At 40.3% G+C, this 22783-nt stretch overlaps 1 protein-coding gene across 1 annotated transcript in view; it reads left to right on the top strand.

The window, feature by feature from the left end:
• Window positions 1-22783, top strand: part of pde4d (phosphodiesterase 4D, cAMP-specific) — a 181788-nt gene that overhangs the window by 16838 nt on the left and 142167 nt on the right. The window contains exons 2-3 of the mRNA XM_034872668.1: window positions 1678-1736; window positions 16233-16471. Of these exons, the coding sequence (XP_034728559.1) occupies window positions 1692-1736; window positions 16233-16471 (284 nt within the window). The 5' untranslated portion in view covers window positions 1678-1691. The remainder of the gene's footprint in view (window positions 1-1677; window positions 1737-16232; window positions 16472-22783) is intronic.

Genomic DNA, 22783 nt, shown 5'->3' on the forward strand with positions numbered 1-22783 from the left:
ACACACGGCAGCAAGCATGATCACTCTGCATACAGTAAAGGCAATCAGTCTGTGTTGACCGAAATCTATGCATTTTCATGTTATTTCTGACAATTTGATAATCAAAATGTATATGTACAGCGGGAAGGAGAGTATCCAAAGAAACTCTGACAAAAAGGAGTGCAGCCACTGTCTATTGAAACAAGGTGTGATATTATACGTTCATGTGCATGCTAGGTTTTGTGCATACATTCTGGCCTCTATGCAGAGTTATACACATGGTGCTCTTTACTACAACATCATGCAAAGCCTGTGCACCATGTAATGACCAATCTCTCTCCTCAGAGACCAATCGATGGAGACTGTCCGGTCAGCTCTGTCGGTTTTTCTGTCTTTTGGTAATTACCAGGCAGTCCTGTCACTCCACATCTATTTAGTGGAGATGGGCCCGAGCTAAGGGACCAGAGTGGAGGATAATGTGTTAGCCGTTTGGCTGATCACTCATTCAAAGTACACCCAGTGTTGCTGATGAGTCCTGGTAGACAGGGATTAAGTGAAATTGGTGTTGTTTCTAAGCTCATGGACCATGTAATTGAAGTGTTTGTAATAAATGGCAAGTGACATGCAGGTGTTGCTTTGCATGGAATAGGCTGATAAAAATGAACTGTTAGCTGTGTTCGTCTGTGTTCCCTAATTTGAAACACAGACAACCATAAAGATAGCTGCTGTATAGGGAAGATATTTTATTCAGGGACTGCATATATGCATTCACACAAAACTTGATAGAAATACACAGAGAGGACAGCGTGAGTTCTTACAGAAAAAGCAGATCAAAATGAGGAGTACTGAATTGTCTCCTTACTTTCTTGATACTTCTTGCTGGTTGATATAAACCAGACAATGTGAGACGTGACAGGAATACTTAAACACAGGTAGACTTACTGTATATGATCAAACCACACCAGAATTCGATTGTTTACTTCTTTGAAGTTCTACAGGATTTTTTCCATTAGTCTCAGCACTTAGCACTCAATTAACGGTTGTGAAAATTCAATTCAGGTGTGTGTGTCTGTGTTTCTGTGTGTGTGTTTGTGTGTGTGTGTGTGTGTGTGCGTGCGTGTGCGTGTGCGTGTGCGTGTGCGTGTGCGTGTGCGTGTGTGTGTGTGTGTGTGTGTGTGAGTGACAAAGAGAGAGATGAGAGAGGCAGGTGTATGCTCGAGGTTATTAGGCCAGGTAAACAGAACACGGTTGTGTAACGTAAGTCTGGCTGATAATTCACTGACCTTTTACACTCTAATGCATTCTAATAGGCCAGTGGATCCCAGCATGGCTACTTTCTCAACCAACACAACACACACACATGCATTGTGTTCCTCCTCCACCACACACATGTACTTGTCTAGGAGATCAACGCTTTCACATTCTCAAACCACAAAACCCCTCAGCCTGATAAGACAGTGCTATCTTGTTAGAAAACAAACACATTAAAAAACTCCTTACACTGCATAAAAATATATCCAAGATTTGAGCAATCTGTTTTTCAAATCTAGCAGAATGTTTGATTTACTTGTTAAAGTTTACATGATTAGTTTGGGGATTAGTTGAGATTGGCTACCTCCTCACACATGTTTTGCTTGTATTCTTTTGCTGACCCCCCCTTTCCGAATAACTGTGTGACTGAAGCCTGCCTGTTTTCAGAGGTGGCACGCACCATGCAAAAGAATGACCGGTCCGGGGACGAAAGCCAGCGGAACAGTGTAAGTGAACAGCAGCTTTGTCCTTTTATTTTTCCCATTACATCCTTTCATCTTTTTTCTTTAGAGCAACTCTACATCTTGATAGGCAAAACCATTCTTATGTATTCTATTGTACTCCATTATATATGTAATTATACGGAGTTTGTATAGGTCTTGTGGATTTTCTGATTCAGATTATGTTTCTTGTAATAAGTGGTTCCATGAAAATGCAAGTTGTAACACAGTTAATTATAGAGCTACTCAATAATTTCTGGAAAGTCCCTAGTCACACCAGTTTTGGCCATTAATGGTGAGATGTGGTGGAAACCCCAAACGTGACTCATTTAGTGTGAGATGATTCAAATTTGGAACCGACTTGTGAATATGCCTGTACTCACTTTGCTGCTCACAACACGAGAAAGATGTTTAACTAATCAACCCTGGATTAGTGAGTTGAAATCTTTACGATGATGATTTAATTATGTTGTAATAAGTGATGTGAGTATCCAATACTGTCATTTCTAGCACTATTTTATACAATCTCTACAAACATTCCTTTCATGCATATCTCCTTCAACCCCCATCCCCATAACAGCTACACTAAAATCAACATCTAACTGACTGTATCTGGGCTCTCACTTGATGTTATCGGAGTCACCCACCACTATCCATCTGGATTCATTAGGCAGCTTCCTTGAAATCCTACAGAACACTAGAGAGGTCAGAGCTTCTGTGTTCAACTAGAGATGGAGCTTGGATAGAGCAACAGCAGACACTATGAGGCATATCCTCTCTCCCCCCCCTCTGTACATGAATAAGATATTCAATCATAATCCTCGACTGCTGACCTTCAACTGAAGTTCAAACGTAGCGCCAGTGTGCAAGTCTTTCAAATTGTCTGACACCAGCGAGGAAATACACTGAGTATGCAGAGGCAGAGCATTTGCCCTAAAAATGACTCTTGTGGGAAGCCAAAATATAAAAGAGGAAAAGAAAAAGATTTCCATTCTTGCTGTAAGTTTGCCTCATGGCCCACCCTTATATGTGAATCACAGTGAAAGCTAAGACAGAAAGCCACACATTTCAACTTTCTCTTGGAATGTATAGAAGCCATACATAAATAATATATAAAGAAATATAATTCTCCCTATTCGGTCTAAAGCCCTGGAATGTATCGTTGCCTCACACCTCCAAACCCATCTTAATGCCAATAATCAATTCAAACGCCTCCAATCTGGTATCCGTCCCCTTCACAGCACAGAAACAGCCTCCTCACCTCTGCTGACACCGGTTCCCTCAACATCCTTGTCCTCCTCAACCTAAGTGCAGCTTACAATACCGTGACCCATAACATCCTGCTCACCAAACTCAAAGACCTTGGTATCAAAGGTACTGCACTCAGCTGGCTCCGTTCTTACCTTTCTAACAGATCCCACTTCATTTCTCTTCATATCCACACCTCTGCCACAGCCAGAGTCACTCAAGGTGTTCCCCGAGGCTCCGTACTCGGCCCCCTTCTCTTCATCATCTACATCCTTCCCCTTGGTCAGATACTCCGCCACTTCAACCTGGACTTCCACTGTTACGCCGATGACACCTAGATCTACCTCAGCATCGGATCCCACCACAATCTTCCCTTCTCCCACATCAGTCAGCTATTAAAACCTGGATGCAACACAACTTCCTCAAACTCAACAGCAATAAGACAGAATTCCTCCTCATATGCTCCAAATTCACACTGAGCAGAATCAATAACCCCACTCTCACCATCGATGGCACCTTTGTCTCCCCATCTCCCCAGCCCGCAATCGTGGCGTGATCTTTGATTCCACCCTCGCCCCTGAGCTCCACATCCGCCATGTCATTAAAACCTCCTTCTTTCACCTCCGCAACATCTCAAAATCGGACCCTTTCTCACACCCCCCGCTGCTGAAAGACTCATTCACACCTTCATCTCTTCCCGACTGGACTACTCTCTCCCCCAAGAGATCCGCACCTCTGAGTCCCTCATCATCTTACAGTCCCGCCTTAAAACTAAAATCTCTTCACCTCTGTCTATCTGTAGCCCTACAGCCCCCGCCCTTTTTATCTGTGCCTGAGTCTTGTTTTGCTTTGTTTTTGTTTTCTACCATGCCATGTAAAGCAACTTTGAGTCCTTGAAAAGCGCTATATAAATTACATTTATTAATATTAATCTTATAATTATTAATTCTATAGTTCAGATGCACTTTTCTGTAGCTTTATGGGACATATGTGTACACCAGTGTTGTGTTAAACAGTGCTGCTTTGAGAAAATATAAATTGATGCTAAATTGATGAGCTCTTTGTATCTCCTGTGGGGAAACACTAAAGCCAGAGTTCACCAATGAAAAAATATCCAAAGACATGATTGCTTGCGAGAAAGCCTGCTCGAGCTGAGGCTTAAAATTAAATTAAAACAAAAAGCATGTAGTCCCACTGCCATAATATTAAAAAGACCTGCATAAATGTAAATGTTTATTAAAAAAACCAACAGCAACAGGAAAACATAACCTTTTAAAAGGGTATAAAACCACTACTAATGGAACAAAACACTGATTGATGTTTCACATTTTGTGTCATTGAAGAGACAATGGATTTTCTAACATGTCCTGCGGGATTTTCGAATGTTTGGAAGCGGGAGTGGGCGGGATTTGTAATCAAGCAGCAGTAAGAGTTTTGGCGAGGTGAGCAATAATTTATGTCAGATGTGCCTGTGATTAATGCCTTCGTCAATTAAGACCAAGTGAAGAGAGCAGGGCAAGGGGGCACAAAAGAGAGACAAGTGTTGCGAGAGAAATGGGTGGGACAGCAAGAGAGGACAGGTAATTAGAGAGAAGAGAGGAGGTGTGGGGGGTGAGATTAAGACAAGAAGTGAATGTGGAAAAACACACAGAGTAGCAGAGATGCTCCCTCATCATTCTGAGGTGCATATTGAGGTAGAGCAAGGACACAGGCTGTGCTGATGAATACGTTTCGCAAGGCTCTCGGGGGCTGTCCAATCAGGCAGTACCATTGATGAATAGTCATGAGTCACCTTATCAGAATCACCATGGTTACGCAGATGTGACTGGGGCCATGTGAATGTGATGAGGGAATAGAAATGGCCCAAACGCCGCTCCGTCTCCTTCCCGCGCACATCTTGATCACCAATTAGAGCCCAGCAGGGGAGCATTTAGGCCATGTGTTGGGCCTCTCCAGCCTTGAGGATAAGGGGAGCAGGTTCTGAGTGAGGAGACCTAACAGGGCGATATGGTGAAAGATGATGGTTAGGATTTAATGCATAGGAAGAGTGCAAAGAGGGAGGAGGAGGAGGAGGAGGAGGAGGAGGAGGAGGAGGAGGAGGACTCAGCTTGAATTATTTGATGACTTAAAATCACATAAATCGCCAGTAAAGCCAGTTGACACTCAGCTCATACAGTTGAAGGCTGGCAGGATAAGTAGAGGGGAAGTGGATGACAAGATATTAAATGAAAAGAACTGGGGAATTAGATTTAACAGGATCAGAGGAGGGGAACATTATTAGAGAAGCAGAAAAGTGACTGAAGGATAAGTCAGACAAAGACAGCTGAAGGAGCTCAAATAAAGAAAATGGACAAAGAATATATAAAACAAATAATAAATAAATATATATATACTGTATATTCCTTAACCTCACAGACATCTTAAAACGAGCATTAACACTCTAAACATTAAGTACAGTTTTGTGATAAACAATTCCCAAAAGGCCTCCACTCTAGCTTTTAACACTTGAAATCCCCTGCAGGATTTGAGAGAGCCATTTAAGACAGATACCACGTATCAAAAACAATAATGCCAAGATTTTCTTTTTAAATATCTCAACTCAGGGAGAAAGGGAACTTTGTCTTTTCCTCTAAATCCACCCTCCACTATTTTGTTACCTAAAAGAACATTTTACTGCATCATACACAGCAGTCGCCATTGTTAGATAAACTTGATAAAAGCAGTTTTCTTATCATTGATTTGACAAGCCCAGTGCAAACATTGTGAATTGTTTTTGAGCAACTGCTTGTCTGGTTGCTTGTTTATTTATGAGAGAATGGATTAATCTACTGCATATTTGATACACGTAATTTTACTAGCAGGCAGCTCCATACAATGAGGACTCTGGCACTCAGGGAAATTACATGTGTTTTTCTCCTCAAGCCTGCCAAAACTCAAAGGGGCAAATTTCTTTTATCTGGTCCACACATACTTGTCAGGGGCTTTCTGCCTGTTCTGTTGTCTGTGGGGCACCTGCACATAAAATCACCAACCACGCACATAGGTAGATAGATTGGCAGGCTCAATATTTATTTATTTATTCTGCCGATCACCGCTCTCATTTCACAACCTGTTTGTGTGATGACTCTTGCACAAGTACGGTTTTAGGGGCTGATGAATGACGGTCGGTGTGTAAACTCTGCTTGAGAAAGGTCGACATGGAAGATTCATGGAGTGATGAATCTGCCGTCTTGTTCATGTCACTGTTTACCCTGATTCAATTCATGGAAGACATGTATCTTTCTGTCTCACTTTCCTGTTACGAAACAATCCAGACCCTCACGTTTTATCTTCAGAGCAATTTATTGCATTTAGATACAAACATTGCAAGTAGGCTCCACTTTATGTCTCTATATTACAGTACAGTGACCCTGACCCTTTGCACAGATGGGGAAAAATACAGAAAATGTGTTGTGGGGTTTAAATACTTTAGCCACCTATGAGTGTTAGCATTTGTTTTTGCAAAAGTAGACTTGGGGCACCTCCAGGGTATTGCATCCGATTTTGTTGTGCACATACCAGTGCTTCGCATGTCTGAAGCTGAGGAAGACTCTGGGTCTTGTCCCGGCCAGACATTTGTTCTCCCACCTAAAAGGCTAAAGGGGGGCTCTTTGAAACCAAAGGGATTCATCTCCCACACCTCCAATAAGACACTCAAAGGCGCTCCAAGCAATCTTGGGTGACGTTACTTTTCATACAAAATGAGACTAGCTTGCCTCCTCATCTTGTCCCCTCCACCTCCCTTCTGTGCCAGAAACCCATCCAACCCCCACCCCCAAATCCTTCTTATTGGTTATTGGCTGGAATGCTGGAACACTGCCTGTGTTTGCTTTGTGGTGTAGGTGGGAGCAGTTTGTTTTTGTTGCTGTTTGTAGACCCATGGCTGTCTACAGAACCCACGTTTTTTTTTGCAGTGTGTTCTGGGGACAGGCAGCTCGCAGTGAAGAGATGTCTGCTGTATTTGACAGCAAATGTTGTAGCCTAAGACACGTGTGACATTGCTCTTTAAGTGCACCATTGTTACGTCTTCATCACTTGTCCTGCTAGTTCCCTCACAGTAAATCTTTTCCCGTGTCTTATTTTTGTTACTTTCCCTGCTAAGATAACTGGAAACAAGATATGTGTCATCATAGTATACCCTGTTACCCCCTGTTTGTTTTGCCTTTACAAATTACCATATCCTGCTGGACAAATTGGATACTTTTTGCAACCTCATTAGAAGCTAGCCATTGTATAGCCCAAGGGGTGAATCAAATACCAATGGAAATGTAAGATGGGCATCACTTGAAATTAAAAAAGGGGGGGGATCTCATGGCCTGATGTGTGCCAGAATTGTCGAGGAATAGAAATCTGATTATCATGAACATTTATCAGCATACACCAAAAAGAGGTATGGAGGTGTTTGATATCCCACACAATGTAATGCAAAGAACACAAAATGTTTGAATACAGCATTACTGCCACATGTGGTATTTCACACTGTATTTTACACAGCAAATGTGTGATGAAACTGAGGTTTTCTGATGATTGATGGAGAATTCAGACCTTCAGAGAACCATTAAAGGTCAAAACAAATTTACTGCCACTTTCAGTGAAAAACCTATCTGTTGTCTATAGTTTGCAATAAAAAAATGATAGCAAAATCACCCCACTCTGTTCACCAGCTTTCTGCTTTTCCATCTCTAGTACTGTAAATACACCAAATATTTTGTTACCTATAGGCGTGAAAAATAAACTTGTAAACTTGTTTCCAATGCAGAACATAATATTAACCTGCATATGTCTGCATATGTATTCATAATGTGGATCCAAGGCAAAAAGAGGAGTGAGACAGTACACAGTACAAATTCCCAAGATTACTTCATCCCCTGACCCTGATAATCTGATGTGTGAAGCTGTGAGGACTGTGTACTGATGAACTGAGTTAATTGGTATTACCCCACAGGATACTTACTATGTTTTACAGCTAAGTAAACCATTAGTTCAAACAGTAAAAACACACACCCTGGTTGTAAATACCAGTAACTCTCACTGTGAAGCGATAGAAAAACCTGTGTTTATCTATAGATAAACTAAAGACGGCATGTGCCGTGCAAACCCGTGACTGGTGAAGACATTCAGATTGCAGAGTAACAAGAGCCGTGGATATCAAACTTTACTAAATAAATCCGGTTGCATACACTGCATACATGTTTTCTTTAGAGCCAATGCTGTTCAGGCGGAGCAGGGAAGATTGGAGATTAAACCTCCTTCTAGCTCCTGGTTTCAGATGTAATATAGGTTTTTAGAAAGCTGAGAGCTGCCTTGGTACCGGCAAATAAATGGAGGGACTAAATTGTTTTTTAACCAGGTGATTTACTGCATCTCCTCCAAGAGCAAGCTTTCCATTTCATCTCTCTCTCTCTCTCTCTCTCTCTCTCCCTCCCTCCCTTTGCTTTAGCTGTGTTAACTTCTATTCTAGTCACTTCTCACATTGCTTCCAGGCTTTACCCAGAATCCTTTTAAGATTAATTCTCTGACAAAAATCAGATTAATCAGAGATGAATGATGGCACTGACAATGGCGGATTGCACATGACATGCTAAAATGCGATAAAGACATGCCTGCTAGGTAACTAGGACTACAGTTAAAAATTAGCCGACTGGCATTAACATAACATTGGTGCATTTACAGAAATGTTGATTAATGTGCATTGTCCTAATCAAATAAATAAATCTACTACTACTACTATTACTACATACTGGGTATAACAGTAGTAAGCGCTGATGGTGCATTGCTGTATTTTAATCTAACCCTTAAAACATTTCATGATCGTGGCCGTTTTGTTAAGTTTCTTATAGAAAAACCGCTCTGCTGAGTTTGATTCGGAAGTGTTGACGTATGACAACTTGTTGCGCGTTAGTAAGATCAATACACATGTTATCAACATGGCTCCTGATTCGCTCATGCAACATACAGTGAAACTGAAATGGTGATGCGAGGCAGAGATCTGTGCAAAGTCTCCCAGTCCAAACAAAGCCAATGGACTAGCTGGAAAAAGTCTTGAGCATCATAAGCTCACCTGGAAGGATCTTTGGGAGATGGAGGAAAGCACATGAAGTTTCACCATCAGAGCGACTTACGATGTTCTCCCTACACCCATGAACCTAAACCAGGCACAACCAGGTCCTGCAACAACCTGCGATTACATTGGAAGGATGAAGAGCTACCACAAGGCCCCCCTCCATCTATCCCCGTATTGTCAACACCACCGCCTTTGGAAGACTAGGGCAAATTCCAGTGAAGCCAGCTGCAAGATTGGAACCAACCCTGCTGGACACTGAGCTCAACAAAGAAAGAAAGGAAGGGAATGCCTCTCAGCTTGCCCCAGGTAATGCTTTGACACTTTCAGTGGAAGATAAAAAAAAAAAAAAAAAATGCATCAAGGAAGGGAGCTCTTCTAGACATCGACACATCCACTGCATACTAATGATTTGACGCCATTATTGTCAGTCATTTCTAGGGCAATTATAAAACAAAAAGAGCCAACATGACTGTGGTCTTGTTCAGATGCTGTTTTCACTCTGAACACTTGGAAAAATTGAAAGGCCAAGAAACGACCATCTTGGTGCCATGTTAATCCCTCTTAAGGTCAACAGAAAAAGGTGCTAATGAAAAATTCTGTTTCTGAAAAAGGGATGGCTTCCTGTTTGCTGAGGAAATAGTCTAATTGATACGACTAGTTAATAAATCATGCATGAGGGAGAGAGTAACTTTCAAAGCTGTAATAGCGATGCTGCGTGACAATAGAGACGGATGGTATGCCGACGTGCCTGATTTCTGTTGCGCAGCAAGACCATTTGAAAGGTAGAACAGTGAAAAGGAGCCTAGATTGTTTGGTTTAATCACAAAGTCAGAGGACACGACAAGAAGATGACGGAATTAGGATGAAGGGAATGTAATAAGATAAGTAAAGATGCGGCCGACTCCCAGTCCTTACATGAATAAACAAGAGCTGCATGTGATAAAAATACATAAATGGAACCAATATTGAACCACCTGCATATCTAAGAAGTCTCACATCAAGCACGCTGCAGATGAGTTGGTGAATCATTTTCCAGCAAATACATTGTTAACTATTTCCATTATAAAATAAAGCAAAGTGTGTGTGCTTTTCCCAAGTGTGTATCTATTTTATAATAGGTGCAGAGATTTCATTCGGTAATACATATTGATATGCTGTCGTGATCAAACTTTATCAGGCTGTTCATACTTTCCACCTCTCTGTCTTCACAGTAACTTTTTTCTGTCACATTTTTGTCAGTACTGTGCAAACATAAGAACTAAGGGTTCAAGTCAGAACTGGACTTATTTTGCATTGAATCATTTCCTCTCTCAGCCACCAAAATCCCATTAAATGCCCATTGAAACCACATTTTCCTTGAATGAAGTCCTTCCTAACAATGACATGAAAGGAGGGAATCACTATATGTCTCTAGGCTGATTTATAGACCTGAAAGTAATCCTAATTTTATTACTTTGTATGAACGTTTGAATAGTTTGCTGCGCTAAATTGACTGTTTGCTAAACCTCTCCCCAATTGTCCCATCAACATAGCAACTGTAACTAGGCCCAACCAGACTGTCATGGTTTGGATTTCTCAATGAGCATGGGGCTCCTTTGAGAGAAATACTTGGTATCTAAATTGTTAGAATGGTCATGCCTTTTTTTTATCACCTTTCCAGAACATGAAATGCAAGAGAATAATCAGGGTGTTTATCCAGCAAGCTGCAAACGTTGGCATGCCATGCGAGCTGGCTTCCTACCTAGTAACCAATCGTTACTTCAACAGCCAGTGAGCTACGTTACCTAACCAAATTGCAGTATTTTGTGGTATGATGTTAGAAAAGAAGTAGTCTACATCGACCGCGTTTCATTTACTGGATAGTTCCAGTTCCGCTGGATGACCGTCATTTTCGGCCAGACGTCCGTCACCTTCCACATTTTTTGTGTTGGCATTCTAAATTCCGGTTGATTGGAAACATCCTCTTAGCTAGAATGGACAATTAAATTATATTTATCAAATTTTTGAGTAATATTCTTATCACAAAAAAAACAAAACTAAGTCCTTTCCGAGGCACCGTACCTGCATCCAGCTCTTAGCGCCACCCAAGATGATTGTGATTGGTCTAAAGAAATGGCAATAAACCAGAGCACATTTTTCTCCTATCCAAAAAAAGTTGTGTGAACCAGCCAGACCTTCCTCCGCAGTGAAAAGATTTGACTGGAACATCCACTGCGTTAGAGACGGTCTTGGGTGCTACAATATCATGCTAACACCCGCAGCTCCCTGGTCCTTGGTGGAGTTGGTAAAGTTTGCACATGCTCAGAGCCTTTTGTCAAGATACAAACATACAAACAGGAAAGCATAAATCAAACTTCTGGGTTGCTATGCTGTCACCCAAAACACAGGGCTGATGCCCAAACCCAAACCTGCTGGCCCCCTTCCAAAACAGTGGCACTAGACCATCATTGGATTGACACATGAAGTACACAGAGAGCACAGAAGAGTCACTGCAGACCAATTAACCTTTTCACTGATCACACTTATCGTAAAGGGCGACTTAAGGCATCAGGAGAGCCAGCACAAGTGAGTGCATGTTAAGGACTGTGTGTAAAATCTGCAGTCGGGAAACACACAGTGTTGGGTGTAATAACCTTTGTACTCTCGGCAGTCTCTTGTGTCACACCTCTGACCCATGGTTCTCGACGGGACTAAAGTCATTTTCACATACCGTTTATTATTCTTCTCTTTTCTTAAGGGAATCTTTAATTTACATATTAGTTTTATTAGACTTGACTTTCATCAGATGTGAAGTATACAGTATATCTAGGAGGAAACACCAAAGGACACAAACTAATCTTAAATCTTCATGTTGGATATTTCTGTAACAGACAAATGTATGGACATGCAATCCAGTATAATACAAAAGGAAAAAATAATGAGTTTAAATGCATAAATCATTCATAGTTTGATTAAATAGGGCTACAATGCAAGTGCAAATATAACAGCAGTTCCCTGTATCACTGTAAGAATAACAAAAAGATCAAACGGCGACTACATCAATTATATAGTAGTCTGTGTCAAAAGAGGTTATGGTTATTACTGACACAACTTCATTGACTCATTAGATCCATCATCCATCAAATAAAAAGTGAGAGTTAATCATATTGGCTCCATCATTCTCCTCTGTAAGGCACTGTCTGCAGCGGCAAGTCTGTTACGGGGAATTATGTAGGAATGAAAGGCTTGATGGCTTCCGGGATGAAGATTGGCATCTTGATGGATGCAGGGGTGGATGGGTGGAGGGTCCTTTGGCTGCATGATGTATGGTGGGGCATAAAAGTCACGACGAAGATGAAGAGGGGAGCGCACGCACACATGCAGACCTGCATGCGCACACACACGTTTGCACATATTTTCTTCCTCCTTCATTTTTGGCTGACAGTCAGTCCTTCTGGTCTAATAGAGAAGTATTATGCTATAAGAGGCAGCGTGTAGTGCTCACTGCCAGGATAATTCATTTATTTACACGTGCAGGGCAAATAGGTGTTTTATTCAGCAGACTGACCCAAGCTATGCACCTCTGCTTCACAAAGTAAATCAATCTACTGTATGAAATTCTGCATTATAAGAAAAAGGCCAAAATAAGAATAATTTCAGCCTGCTATTGTTTCATGATTATTTGAAGTAAGACGGATTAATTGACTAGGTCCACTGCCTTTCAAACGGTTTTATGTAATTTAATTAATTGAAAGTTTGTTAGGGAATTTTCACCATTGAAGTACAAAACCAGCTTAACCAGTTTTAGGAGTTATATCATCTTGGTTTGTTCTGTGCTTTCATGATAATACTATGTTGTGTTCATTTAAATAGTAAGATTAAGTATTATTCCCGTTTAGGAGTACTGTTCGTCTAATCTTTTGTCAAAAACGGACCCCCACCCCCCTTGACAGGTTAACTTGGCGACCAAGGCTTTTAACTGTACTCTCCGTATCTAAGATTCAGTGTATGGAGGAGAGGGCTGATCTGTACCAGAGACTGCATATCATTAATATTAACAGTTTATGATCTGTACTCATTTAAAAGGCATATCATGTAAGGGTGTGTCACCTGTAAAAGAGTGTGGAATGTTAATGCTAACTGTTGACCCTTACTTACCGGGGAAGCTTTGTTATTAATGCAGAAACAATGACAACTTTCTGTTTGTGGCATGAATAATGATCACCGTGCTATTTTCCCCAGCTCACTCCACATGTGTGTGTTTGTGTATTTAAGTGTGGCCTGAACCAAAGATAGTCCTGGAACTACTCAGTACGCAAATAACAGATTAACTTTGTGCTGTCCCCAAGGTACCAAAGAAACAACACAAAAATATCTTCTATTCACTTCTGTCTAGCAGTCTTGAGTGTATTGTGTGTTCAGAGAGAGAAAGCAATTTGCATATAAAAATAGTCATTTGCATTAGGTAATATATTTGGTTTTCTGCCAAATGAGATTGATATCTGCTAATGGATTCCAGTTGCATACGTTCAGTGAAAAGTTTGATTATAGTTGTAACTTAAAGTGGTCTTGTTTTTAAAGGAGAGGCTTTGTTGTTGCCTTCACTGCATCAGAATCTGCTTCTCTGATGACTAATAAATGGTACGTCGACCACCTGATGTGTTTCCACAATGACTTAGAATGACTTCCTCTCGTCTCACAATGGTCTCAACACAGATGTGCACTGTCAGCTTTCAGATGGCGCTTACCTCCCGCTGATATTCTTATAATTTGATTTTTTTTTCTCTTCTATTGACCCAGTGTGATTTGTCATTTACACTTTGAGCTTCTTATTTTTCTTATTTTTAAGTGAGTTTCTTTATAGGACTTTTTGTTGGAACCTTTGTTAAGTCCTCAACAGTAAGACTACCTTATTTTCATTGTATTTTAATTTATTCAATAAATAATCCCTAGACATCGTCATTCCTCCTAAAAGCAATATGAACAACAACACTGGTTTTTCACAGGTTTTCTTCATGAAGCATCACTGATCAATAATGTAATGCATACAACATAAGTACATAAACCATTCTTAGAGTCACATGCAAAAGAAAATTTAAGATGCAAATATAATATTTGCAAAAAACCTATTTAAATCAATAAAATGCAGATACGGTAAAATGAAAAGCAGAAATAGAAAACAAAAGTGTTCTATACACTGAGTAAGAGACCAAGTAGAAAGGCTAAAGGACCAGAAATATTATCAGAAACTATGTGCACTATAAAAATTCTGTAATGTGAGGTCATCTAGATAACCCTGAGGACAGGAATGGACATAATTAGCCGAACAAATATAGGCCCAAAGGGTAATGAAGAAACATTTAACTCTACAATGCAAATAAAACGTGATACAAATATTTTTACAAATAGTGTTTGCACACATTTTGTATCTTATATCATGAAACCATATCATTAAAAATATAAAAAAATTAAATTAATGAGTGCCCTCCTTTTGACTTCAGTTAGCCTCTTCTTTCTGTTGGGAAGTACTCAACCAAGGAAACAAAAAAAAGGCATATATAATATACATCAACACTAGGTGTAGATATATAAAAAGAGAAAGAGAAAAAAAATACCAAATTAATGCCACTATGACAGCAAACTAAAAAAGTAGACTAAAATGTTTGAAATTAAATAGGAAAACAGGCTGTTTTGTAAAATGTAATATATGTTTTCGCTTTGAAAACACCTCAGTACTTTAACCACATTTCTGTGTTTACGCTTACTGCTAACAAGAAAGAAAACCACTGACACTGTTTTGTATTATATTGTATTGTATTTGTATCTTTTTTGACCAGAATAGCTTAAACAATAACCAAAACAATGACCTGTAAGATGCTAAAAGACTTTGTAGAGCTGGAGGTTGCAGAGTTGGTGCTTAGTCTCTGCTGGTTCACTAATACCAGCAACCCCTTTTGCACATGACCCATTTTTCACATGAAAATGTAATTTACACTGAATGAAACACTACACTAAATCTTGTTGCCTTGGTTGTTTCTTGGATTATGTTTGAGCGTCACTGGAGGAACCTAGCTGGAAGCAACATGTTGCTGGAAAAAGAACAACGTACCAAAAGTAAATTTAGCATCTGTGCTGTGGCTTAACCTTCCCGTCAACCACGAAACACTATTAGCGCTTTTTACGACATTTTAGTCACTTTTTCAATGTTGCAGGTGCTTTTTTTGACGTCTCTTTTTCAAATTTAATTGATATTTTTATTGTTGACATATTTATGGCTTATTTTCTGTGATAAAATAACTGAAAACGGGTCAAATATGACCCAAGGACAACATGAGGGTTAACACAAATATACTCCCAGTTAAAAGTTGTCACTTGGCTAAAGCTAAGGCAGTCTAAAGCATTTTGAAAGGTTTATGGCAACAAGGGTGGTCTAATCAAACACCTCGCTGTATAATGCAATACATTCCAACAACATCTTCTAAAATGATCACAGTTGAACGTCAACGTCTCAAAAAACTGAATGTATTAATCTTCATGAAGGTAGGATTCATTACATTCGACTGCATTAGTTTTAGCTATGGGCAACTACAGTAATAAACTGGCAACAGGAGGATTTTCTACGCAAAATGAAATCATGTTTTTTCACAAAAATTAAAAACTTTTACTTGACAGTAGTGGACGATCAAAGGTCTGAGGTCACTAAAATCATAAGGAACCATGTGCTGTTCAACATGATGTATCACATATACATGGACTGAGGCATATGGATGTCTTTACATTTTTATGGGCTTTTTATTACTTTATGAACCTTTTGACTTTGAGCAGATAACACAAAAACATGGAACTTGCACCATTTGTTGGTTGTTATGGCCTTTCATGGCCACACATCACGTGAAGAATTGAATTACACTTGTTAACCTTTGCTTTTACCAACCAAAACATTGCACACCTTGAACTTAGTTAAAAACTGTATTCTGCATTGACCAAAACCCTCTACTGGCCATTTGACTAATTACGCTTGGCTACTAATATGCTTGAAGTCCATCTCTCACCTTTTGCTGTTTTTTGTTCTGTTGTTAAATCCGTTTTTAGGACAATTTCTCTTCTTTTTCTTTCTACATATTCTAACCTGTGTTTTCCTCTTCACCTACACTTCTTTCCTCCTCGTTCAGGTGTCCGATGATTCATCTGACTCGCCAGAGCCGGGGCCAGTCACCTGCATGGAGCCCTTCCTGGTGCGGAGGCTGTCTTGCCGGACAGTCCAGTTGCCCCCTTTGGCCTTTAGACAGGCAGAGCAGTACTACTGTGATCGCAAGTCAGAGTCAGACACAGTCACAGTTCCACCACGGCCCACGACACTGTCCCTACGCACCCCACCACTCATCGCCATCACCTCCGCTGACACCAGCAGGTAGGACTGTGTGTGTGTTTTTTCCCCTACGAAATGTCTCAGTACAATGATTAAAGTGGGGGGTGAGTAGAGTGAAGTGGTTCAGTAGAGCAGCTGTCTGAAGTGATTGAGGACACATCACTTGCTCCATAGCATACAGATTGAAATGCATTAGATGGCTGTGTGATATTTTCTCATCAGCTACAGATTGTGTGTTGTTGACATGCTTGCAATCCAAAGCATCCCACACATTTTGAATTTGTGTTTTTTGTCAACATCAACGTCAGTATGGTATGAAAACCTACTTAAAGAGACTATGAACTCGCTTGTCATATGCAATCCATCACAATAAACATTTCATAAACTTTTTATGTTGCAAAACATTCTTCTTGGAGGTGTTTAAAGCAATAGCACTTTTTGCAGATGCAAAATTACAAAGTGCTTAGCATTACGGGTAAAACAATTACACAATACAAGCAACAAAAAGGGTTTGTGACCACCATGGGATTGTTTCAGTAATTCAATTCAATTTTATTTACAGTATCAATTCATAACAAGCGTTATCTCAAGACACTTCACAGATAGAGTAGGTCTAGACCACACTCCAGAATTTACAAGGACCCAACAATTCTAGTAGTTTCCTACAGAGCAAGCAACAGTGCGACAATACAATTCTACAATATTGTAGACTGGTCTGTAGTGTTGAGCCAGTCTTAATTTTGCTCCTAGATTAGTAGTTTTATCAAGTTAGACAGTTTCACGAAGATAATGTCAGACTTATTTTAAGCCTAAAATGATAGCCTAAGCATAAAAGTTAGAATAATTTGTGGATTTCTTTCAATGTTGTGGAGTAAGCAATGAGAAGGGACAATGTTTTTGTTGACTGCAAATTGTAGAATGAATAGTATGAATTGTTTGTTTGCCCAAGAAAACTATCCTGAGCCTGACTGTCGATTTAGCAGAAGTACTGAGCCCTGCTAAATAAAGAAACAGCTGCTCAGCACTGCACTGATTTTAGTATTCATTTTTTGTTTTTTTGGTATTGATACACATGCAGTTTCTCAGTAAGCCACTTTTGTTTGTTTAAAAAACAGTCATATTTTACCCAGAATCCCCGGCAAATATGGTCAGAACTAGACAGCTTTGTGCAATGGATGAATTTACGTCTGTATGAAATCTGACCGTGAATTAGATCTAAGCCATATAGTAAGTCTGTTTGTGAAACCAGACCCATATGTTGTCAGAAGTAAAACCCAGAAGACAAACAATAAGCAAACATGACTTGCAATACTAAAAGATGGAGTGGCTGGAGCTCAGATTATACAGAGATTATACATAAATCATAACATTGGTAGTTGAACATGTTTGTATGTGGGGGAGGGTAAATTGACAAATTGATGCAATGTAAAAGGGTTAGTAACAGTGAAGGGGCGACCTCTAGCTCACTCAGTAAGAGCGTACGCCCCATGTAGGCTGAGGCCTTTGCTGCGTGTCATCCCCCATCTCACTCCCACCTTTCCTGTCTATCAACTGTCACTGTGAAATAAAGGGAAAAAAGGCCCCCAAAAAATAATCTTTCAAAAAACAGTGTAATCTCATTTTCAGATGTGTGTGTGTATTAAACATAACAAAGGCAGCTTCCAAATTAGTCAGTTTTCAGCGGTAGGTTTTCAACCTACAAACCTCTGCAAATTCAGCTTCATACTGTAGTGGAATTAACAGAAACAGTTGGCTGCCTATAGGAAGGAAATCAATTCATTGTGATCTGGGAAATGGTTTGCAGCAATGCAAAGTATGCTGGATGTGTCCATGCAAACAGCTAATATGTAAATTATCGCTGACTGGCTACTTGCTTTATGTTTGACTCATCAAATAACAAGACCCAATAGATGTTATCACGCACACGGAAGGATGGACCCACATTACACAACTCCGGTACATAAAGCGCAAAGGTTTATTTAGCTTGAAAGCTGAACACAGGGAAGCAGAAAATCTCACATTGGGGTAAGGGGTAGACTGAACTTAAATACACACGACGGGAGACAATAAGACATGGGTGCACACATTAGGGCGGGGACAGGTAATCACAAAGGTGGGAAAGATAACAACAGGAAGTAAAATAAGACAACAGAAGGGGGTACAGAAACCCTTCAAAAATAACACAGGAAATGCAAAAAACAGAAATGCTGACTCAAAACAATAACTTGACACAGGGACGGGACTTGACAGTTACATTGGCTTAAATAGGTTTACACACCCTGGCTAAAGGTGATTAAAAAGAGGAATATAAAAGCATCTTTTAGAAATTGATCTTAATGCCTTAATTCAAAAGAATTAGGAAAATCCAACCTTAAAGGACACCATTTCTTTGTGAATGACTTCTTTAAATACAGGGGGCATGAGTATACACACCCCTATGTTAAATTCTCATAGAGGCAGGCACACTTTTAATTTTAAAGGCCAGTTATTTCATGGATCCAGTATACTATGCATAAAGTTCCCTTGGCCTTTGGAATTAAAATATCCCCCCCCATCATCACATACCCTTCACCATACCTATAGATAGGCATGGTGTTATTTCAGTTAGCTTAATAACTGGTTTGATTTGCACTGAGAGATGATCTTATAGTACCCCTTCCCTTGGCCTTGAGAATTAAAATAACCCCACATCATCACATACCCTTCGCCATACCTAGAGACAAGCATGGGGAACTTTCCATAAGATCATCTCTTAATTCAAATCAAACCAGCTATTAAGCTAACTGAAATAAAACCATGCCAATCTCTTGTATATTTGTCACCACTGTCACTTACTAATCTTAAAACGGGCAAAGTAATGCACTGGATCCTGGAGTGCCGGCGCCTTCAGCCGGGTGACTCTTCTTCTATATGCCAATCTGATGGCCTCATTACGCTTTATGATGAATCATGCACAACTATTTTTTTTTTAAAGATTATTTGGGGGCTTTTCTGCCTTTAATGGACAGGACAGCAAGGTGAGAAAGGGGAGAGAGGGGGAAGACGTGCTGGAAATTGTCACAGGTCAAACCCTGGACTCCTGCGTTGTAGCACAAGCCTCAAAGTATGTGTGCGCCTTCTTGCCTGCTTATCCACTGATCCACTGATCCACCCCAGCCACAATCATGCACAAGGAGTTGATGGGATAACATTTTATTGGAATTGTACCTCGTAAGATTTCATGGAAAGAAAAAAAAAAAGAAGATAATTTACCATTGGAAAGATGACTAAATAAAAGCAATCTCTCAGAGGAGTGCAGTAAAGATCCGTCTGTTCACATTTAGCACTGTGGTTTTGATTGATTTACAGTGCTATACAACACAGTAGTCTTATACATGGCATTTATTTATATAGTTCCAACTGTAATTATCTAAGCTTTTGTTAAATTTTTCTGTAGCATATCATACAGGCTTTTAGAGGTCATGAGAGGTATTTAGTGTCATGACAGAGTGTAAACAGCTGTATGGGAAAGTATTCAGTATTTAGGTTTAGTGTGTGTAGAACAACGAGAAGAGAATCAAACCCTATCCTGAGAATGCTGGAGAAAATGTTGTATCAGAGCGGTTTTAGATGAAATGAGGTTTGGCAGAGACAGACAAGTCTCCGACCAGCTTTAACCTCTATCACGCACACAGGAAAACGGACCTACAGATACACAACTCAGGTACATAAAATCCAATGTTTTTATTAGCAAGCTATTAAGCTCACAGGCACTAGTGTCCAACAGCGGCAGACAAAGGGAAATACAGAAAACCAGGCAATGGTCAAAATCCAGGGAAAACAACAGCAACTCAGAATACAGGACACAAGGAAGCAGACAGTCTTGCATTGGGGAAGGGGAAGACCGAACTTGAATACACAAGACAGGGAAGACAATGAGGTGGAGACAGGTGGAAATAGCATATTAATTCAGTCCCCATTGGTCTGGGTTACGGGAAACGGGATGACAGTTCACTCGTCAATCAAAGAGAAAGTGGTGTTCCTCTGACATGTCTTTGATTGTGATGGCATGGTTCAGAAGGCTCTGTCTACCCCTTATCAGCATCATGCTATGTCCATAATAGTGTGCCATGTGAGACAGAAAATGCATCCACTTTTCCCTACATGTTGCTGTATTGCCCCTTTCTTTCTCTTTGCCAAGGATGATGAGACTTGCATTGTCTCACAGAGTAAATAAAGACTAGAGTTATGAGGGAGTTAAAGCTCATTAACAAGGGCTATGCTTGTTAAAAGGACTGGAATTAGAGAATATGTTACAAGGAAAGTCTTTAAACAAGAAATTGGTATTGACTTGTAGACTTCTTTTGACGGAAACAATAAAAAGCTGGTGTCATTTAGCTCTAAATTGCGTTTCAGGCAGACAGGGCAATTTTCATGGCAACTGAGATGCAGACTCAGATGGACTGTGCTGAAATAGTTTTCTCTCATTCAAATGTAGTGCTTAAATTTCAAGAACGTGTTGATTCCAGGAAATAGCTGTAGCTTGGTGCGTCAAACATCTACATTGCTTACAACACAAACTGTTACCCATAATGAAGAAACACAGGCAATACCGAAAAATGTACTCAGTCATAGTGCTCATCATCCTTGGCTAAGAGAGAGAAAAGGGCAAGACAGCAATATGCAGGGAAAAGTGGATGCATTTTTTGTCTCATCTGGCACATGGCAAGCCATTACACTGTGTAATGGACATAGCATGATGTTGATAAGGGATAGACAGAGTCTTCTGAACCATGCCATCACAATCAAAGCCATATCAGAGGAACACCACTTTCTCTTTGACAAGTGAACTGTAATCCAGTCTCCATGTACAATACTAACGCAGGACAATGGGGACTGACTTTATGTGCTGTTTCCACCTGTCTAGGTAAAATGTGTCAGGCATTAGATGTAAAGGCAGCCCATCCGGGTTTTTTTTTTATGTGAACTTCAGAAAAGGGAAAACTATTCCCAAGTCTGTCCAATTGATGATTTAAAAAAGAAGGAAAAAAGCGTAAGGATTGGGTTATTTCAAAGGGGATTGTGTGATTATTTGAAAGACAAAGGCAGGGCAAGCTTGTCACTGTCAGTTGTATCAACCATTTTATTTTGCAGAATTTGTGGGGGGCATTTTTTGTCCTTTGTTTGACAGGACAGCCAAAGACATGAAAGGGGAAAGAGAGGGAGAATGACATGCAGCATAGGGCCGCAGGTCGGGGTCCACTCGGGCCCACTGCGTCGAGGAGATAACCCCTCTCTCTCTCTCTATATATATATATATACACTACTGTTCAAAAGTTTGGGGTCACCCAAACAATTTTGTGTTTTCCTGAAAAGTCCCACTTATTCACCACCATACGTTGTGAAATGAATAGAAAATAGAGTCAAGACATTGACAAGGTTGGAAATAATGATTTGTATTTGAAATAAGATTTTTTTTACATCAAACTTTGCTTTCGTCAAAGAATCCTCCATTTGCAGCAATTCCAGCATTGCAGACCTTTGGCATTCTAGCTGTTAATTTGTTGAGGTAATCTGGAGAAATTGCACCCCACGCTTCCAGAAGCAACTCCCACAAGTTGGATTGGTTGGATGGGCCCTTCTTGCGTACCATACGGTCAAGCTGCTCCCACAACAGCTCAATGGGGTTCAGATCTGGTGACTGCGCTGGCCACTCCATTACCGATAGAATACCAGCTGCCTGCTTCTGCTCTAAATAGTTCTTGCACAATTTGGAGGTGTGTTTAGGGTCATTGTCCTGTTGTAGGATGAAATTGGCTCCGATCAAGCGCTTTCCACTGGGTATGGCATGGCGTTGCAAAATGGAGTGATAGCCTTCCTTATTCAGAATCCCTTTTTCCCTGTACAAATCTCCCACCTTACCAGCACCAAAGCAACCCCAGACCATCATATTACCTCCACCATGCTTAACAGATGGCGTCAGGCATTCTGCCAGCATCTTTTCATTTGTTCTGCGTCTCACAAACGTTCTTCTTTGTGATCAAACACCTCAAACTTGGATTCATCCGTCCACAATACTTTTTTCCAGTCTTCCTCTGTCCAATGTCTGTGTTCTTTTGCCCTTCTTAATCTTTTTCTTTTATTGGCCAGTCTCAGATATGGCTTTTTCTTTGCCACTCTACCCTGAAGCCCAGAATCCTGCAGCCGCCTTTTTTTACTGTAGATGTTGACACTGGTGTTTGGCGGGTACTATTTAATGAAGATGCCAGTTAAGGACCTGTGAGGCGTCTGTTTCTTAAACTAGAGACTCTAATGTACTTATCTTCTTGCTCAGTTGTGCAACGCGGCCTCCCACTTCTTTTTCTACTCTGGTTA

This window comes from Etheostoma cragini, chromosome 5 (genome assembly GCF_013103735.1).
Source record: "Etheostoma cragini isolate CJK2018 chromosome 5, CSU_Ecrag_1.0, whole genome shotgun sequence".
Classification (NCBI taxonomy): domain Eukaryota; kingdom Metazoa; phylum Chordata; class Actinopteri; order Perciformes; family Percidae; genus Etheostoma; species Etheostoma cragini.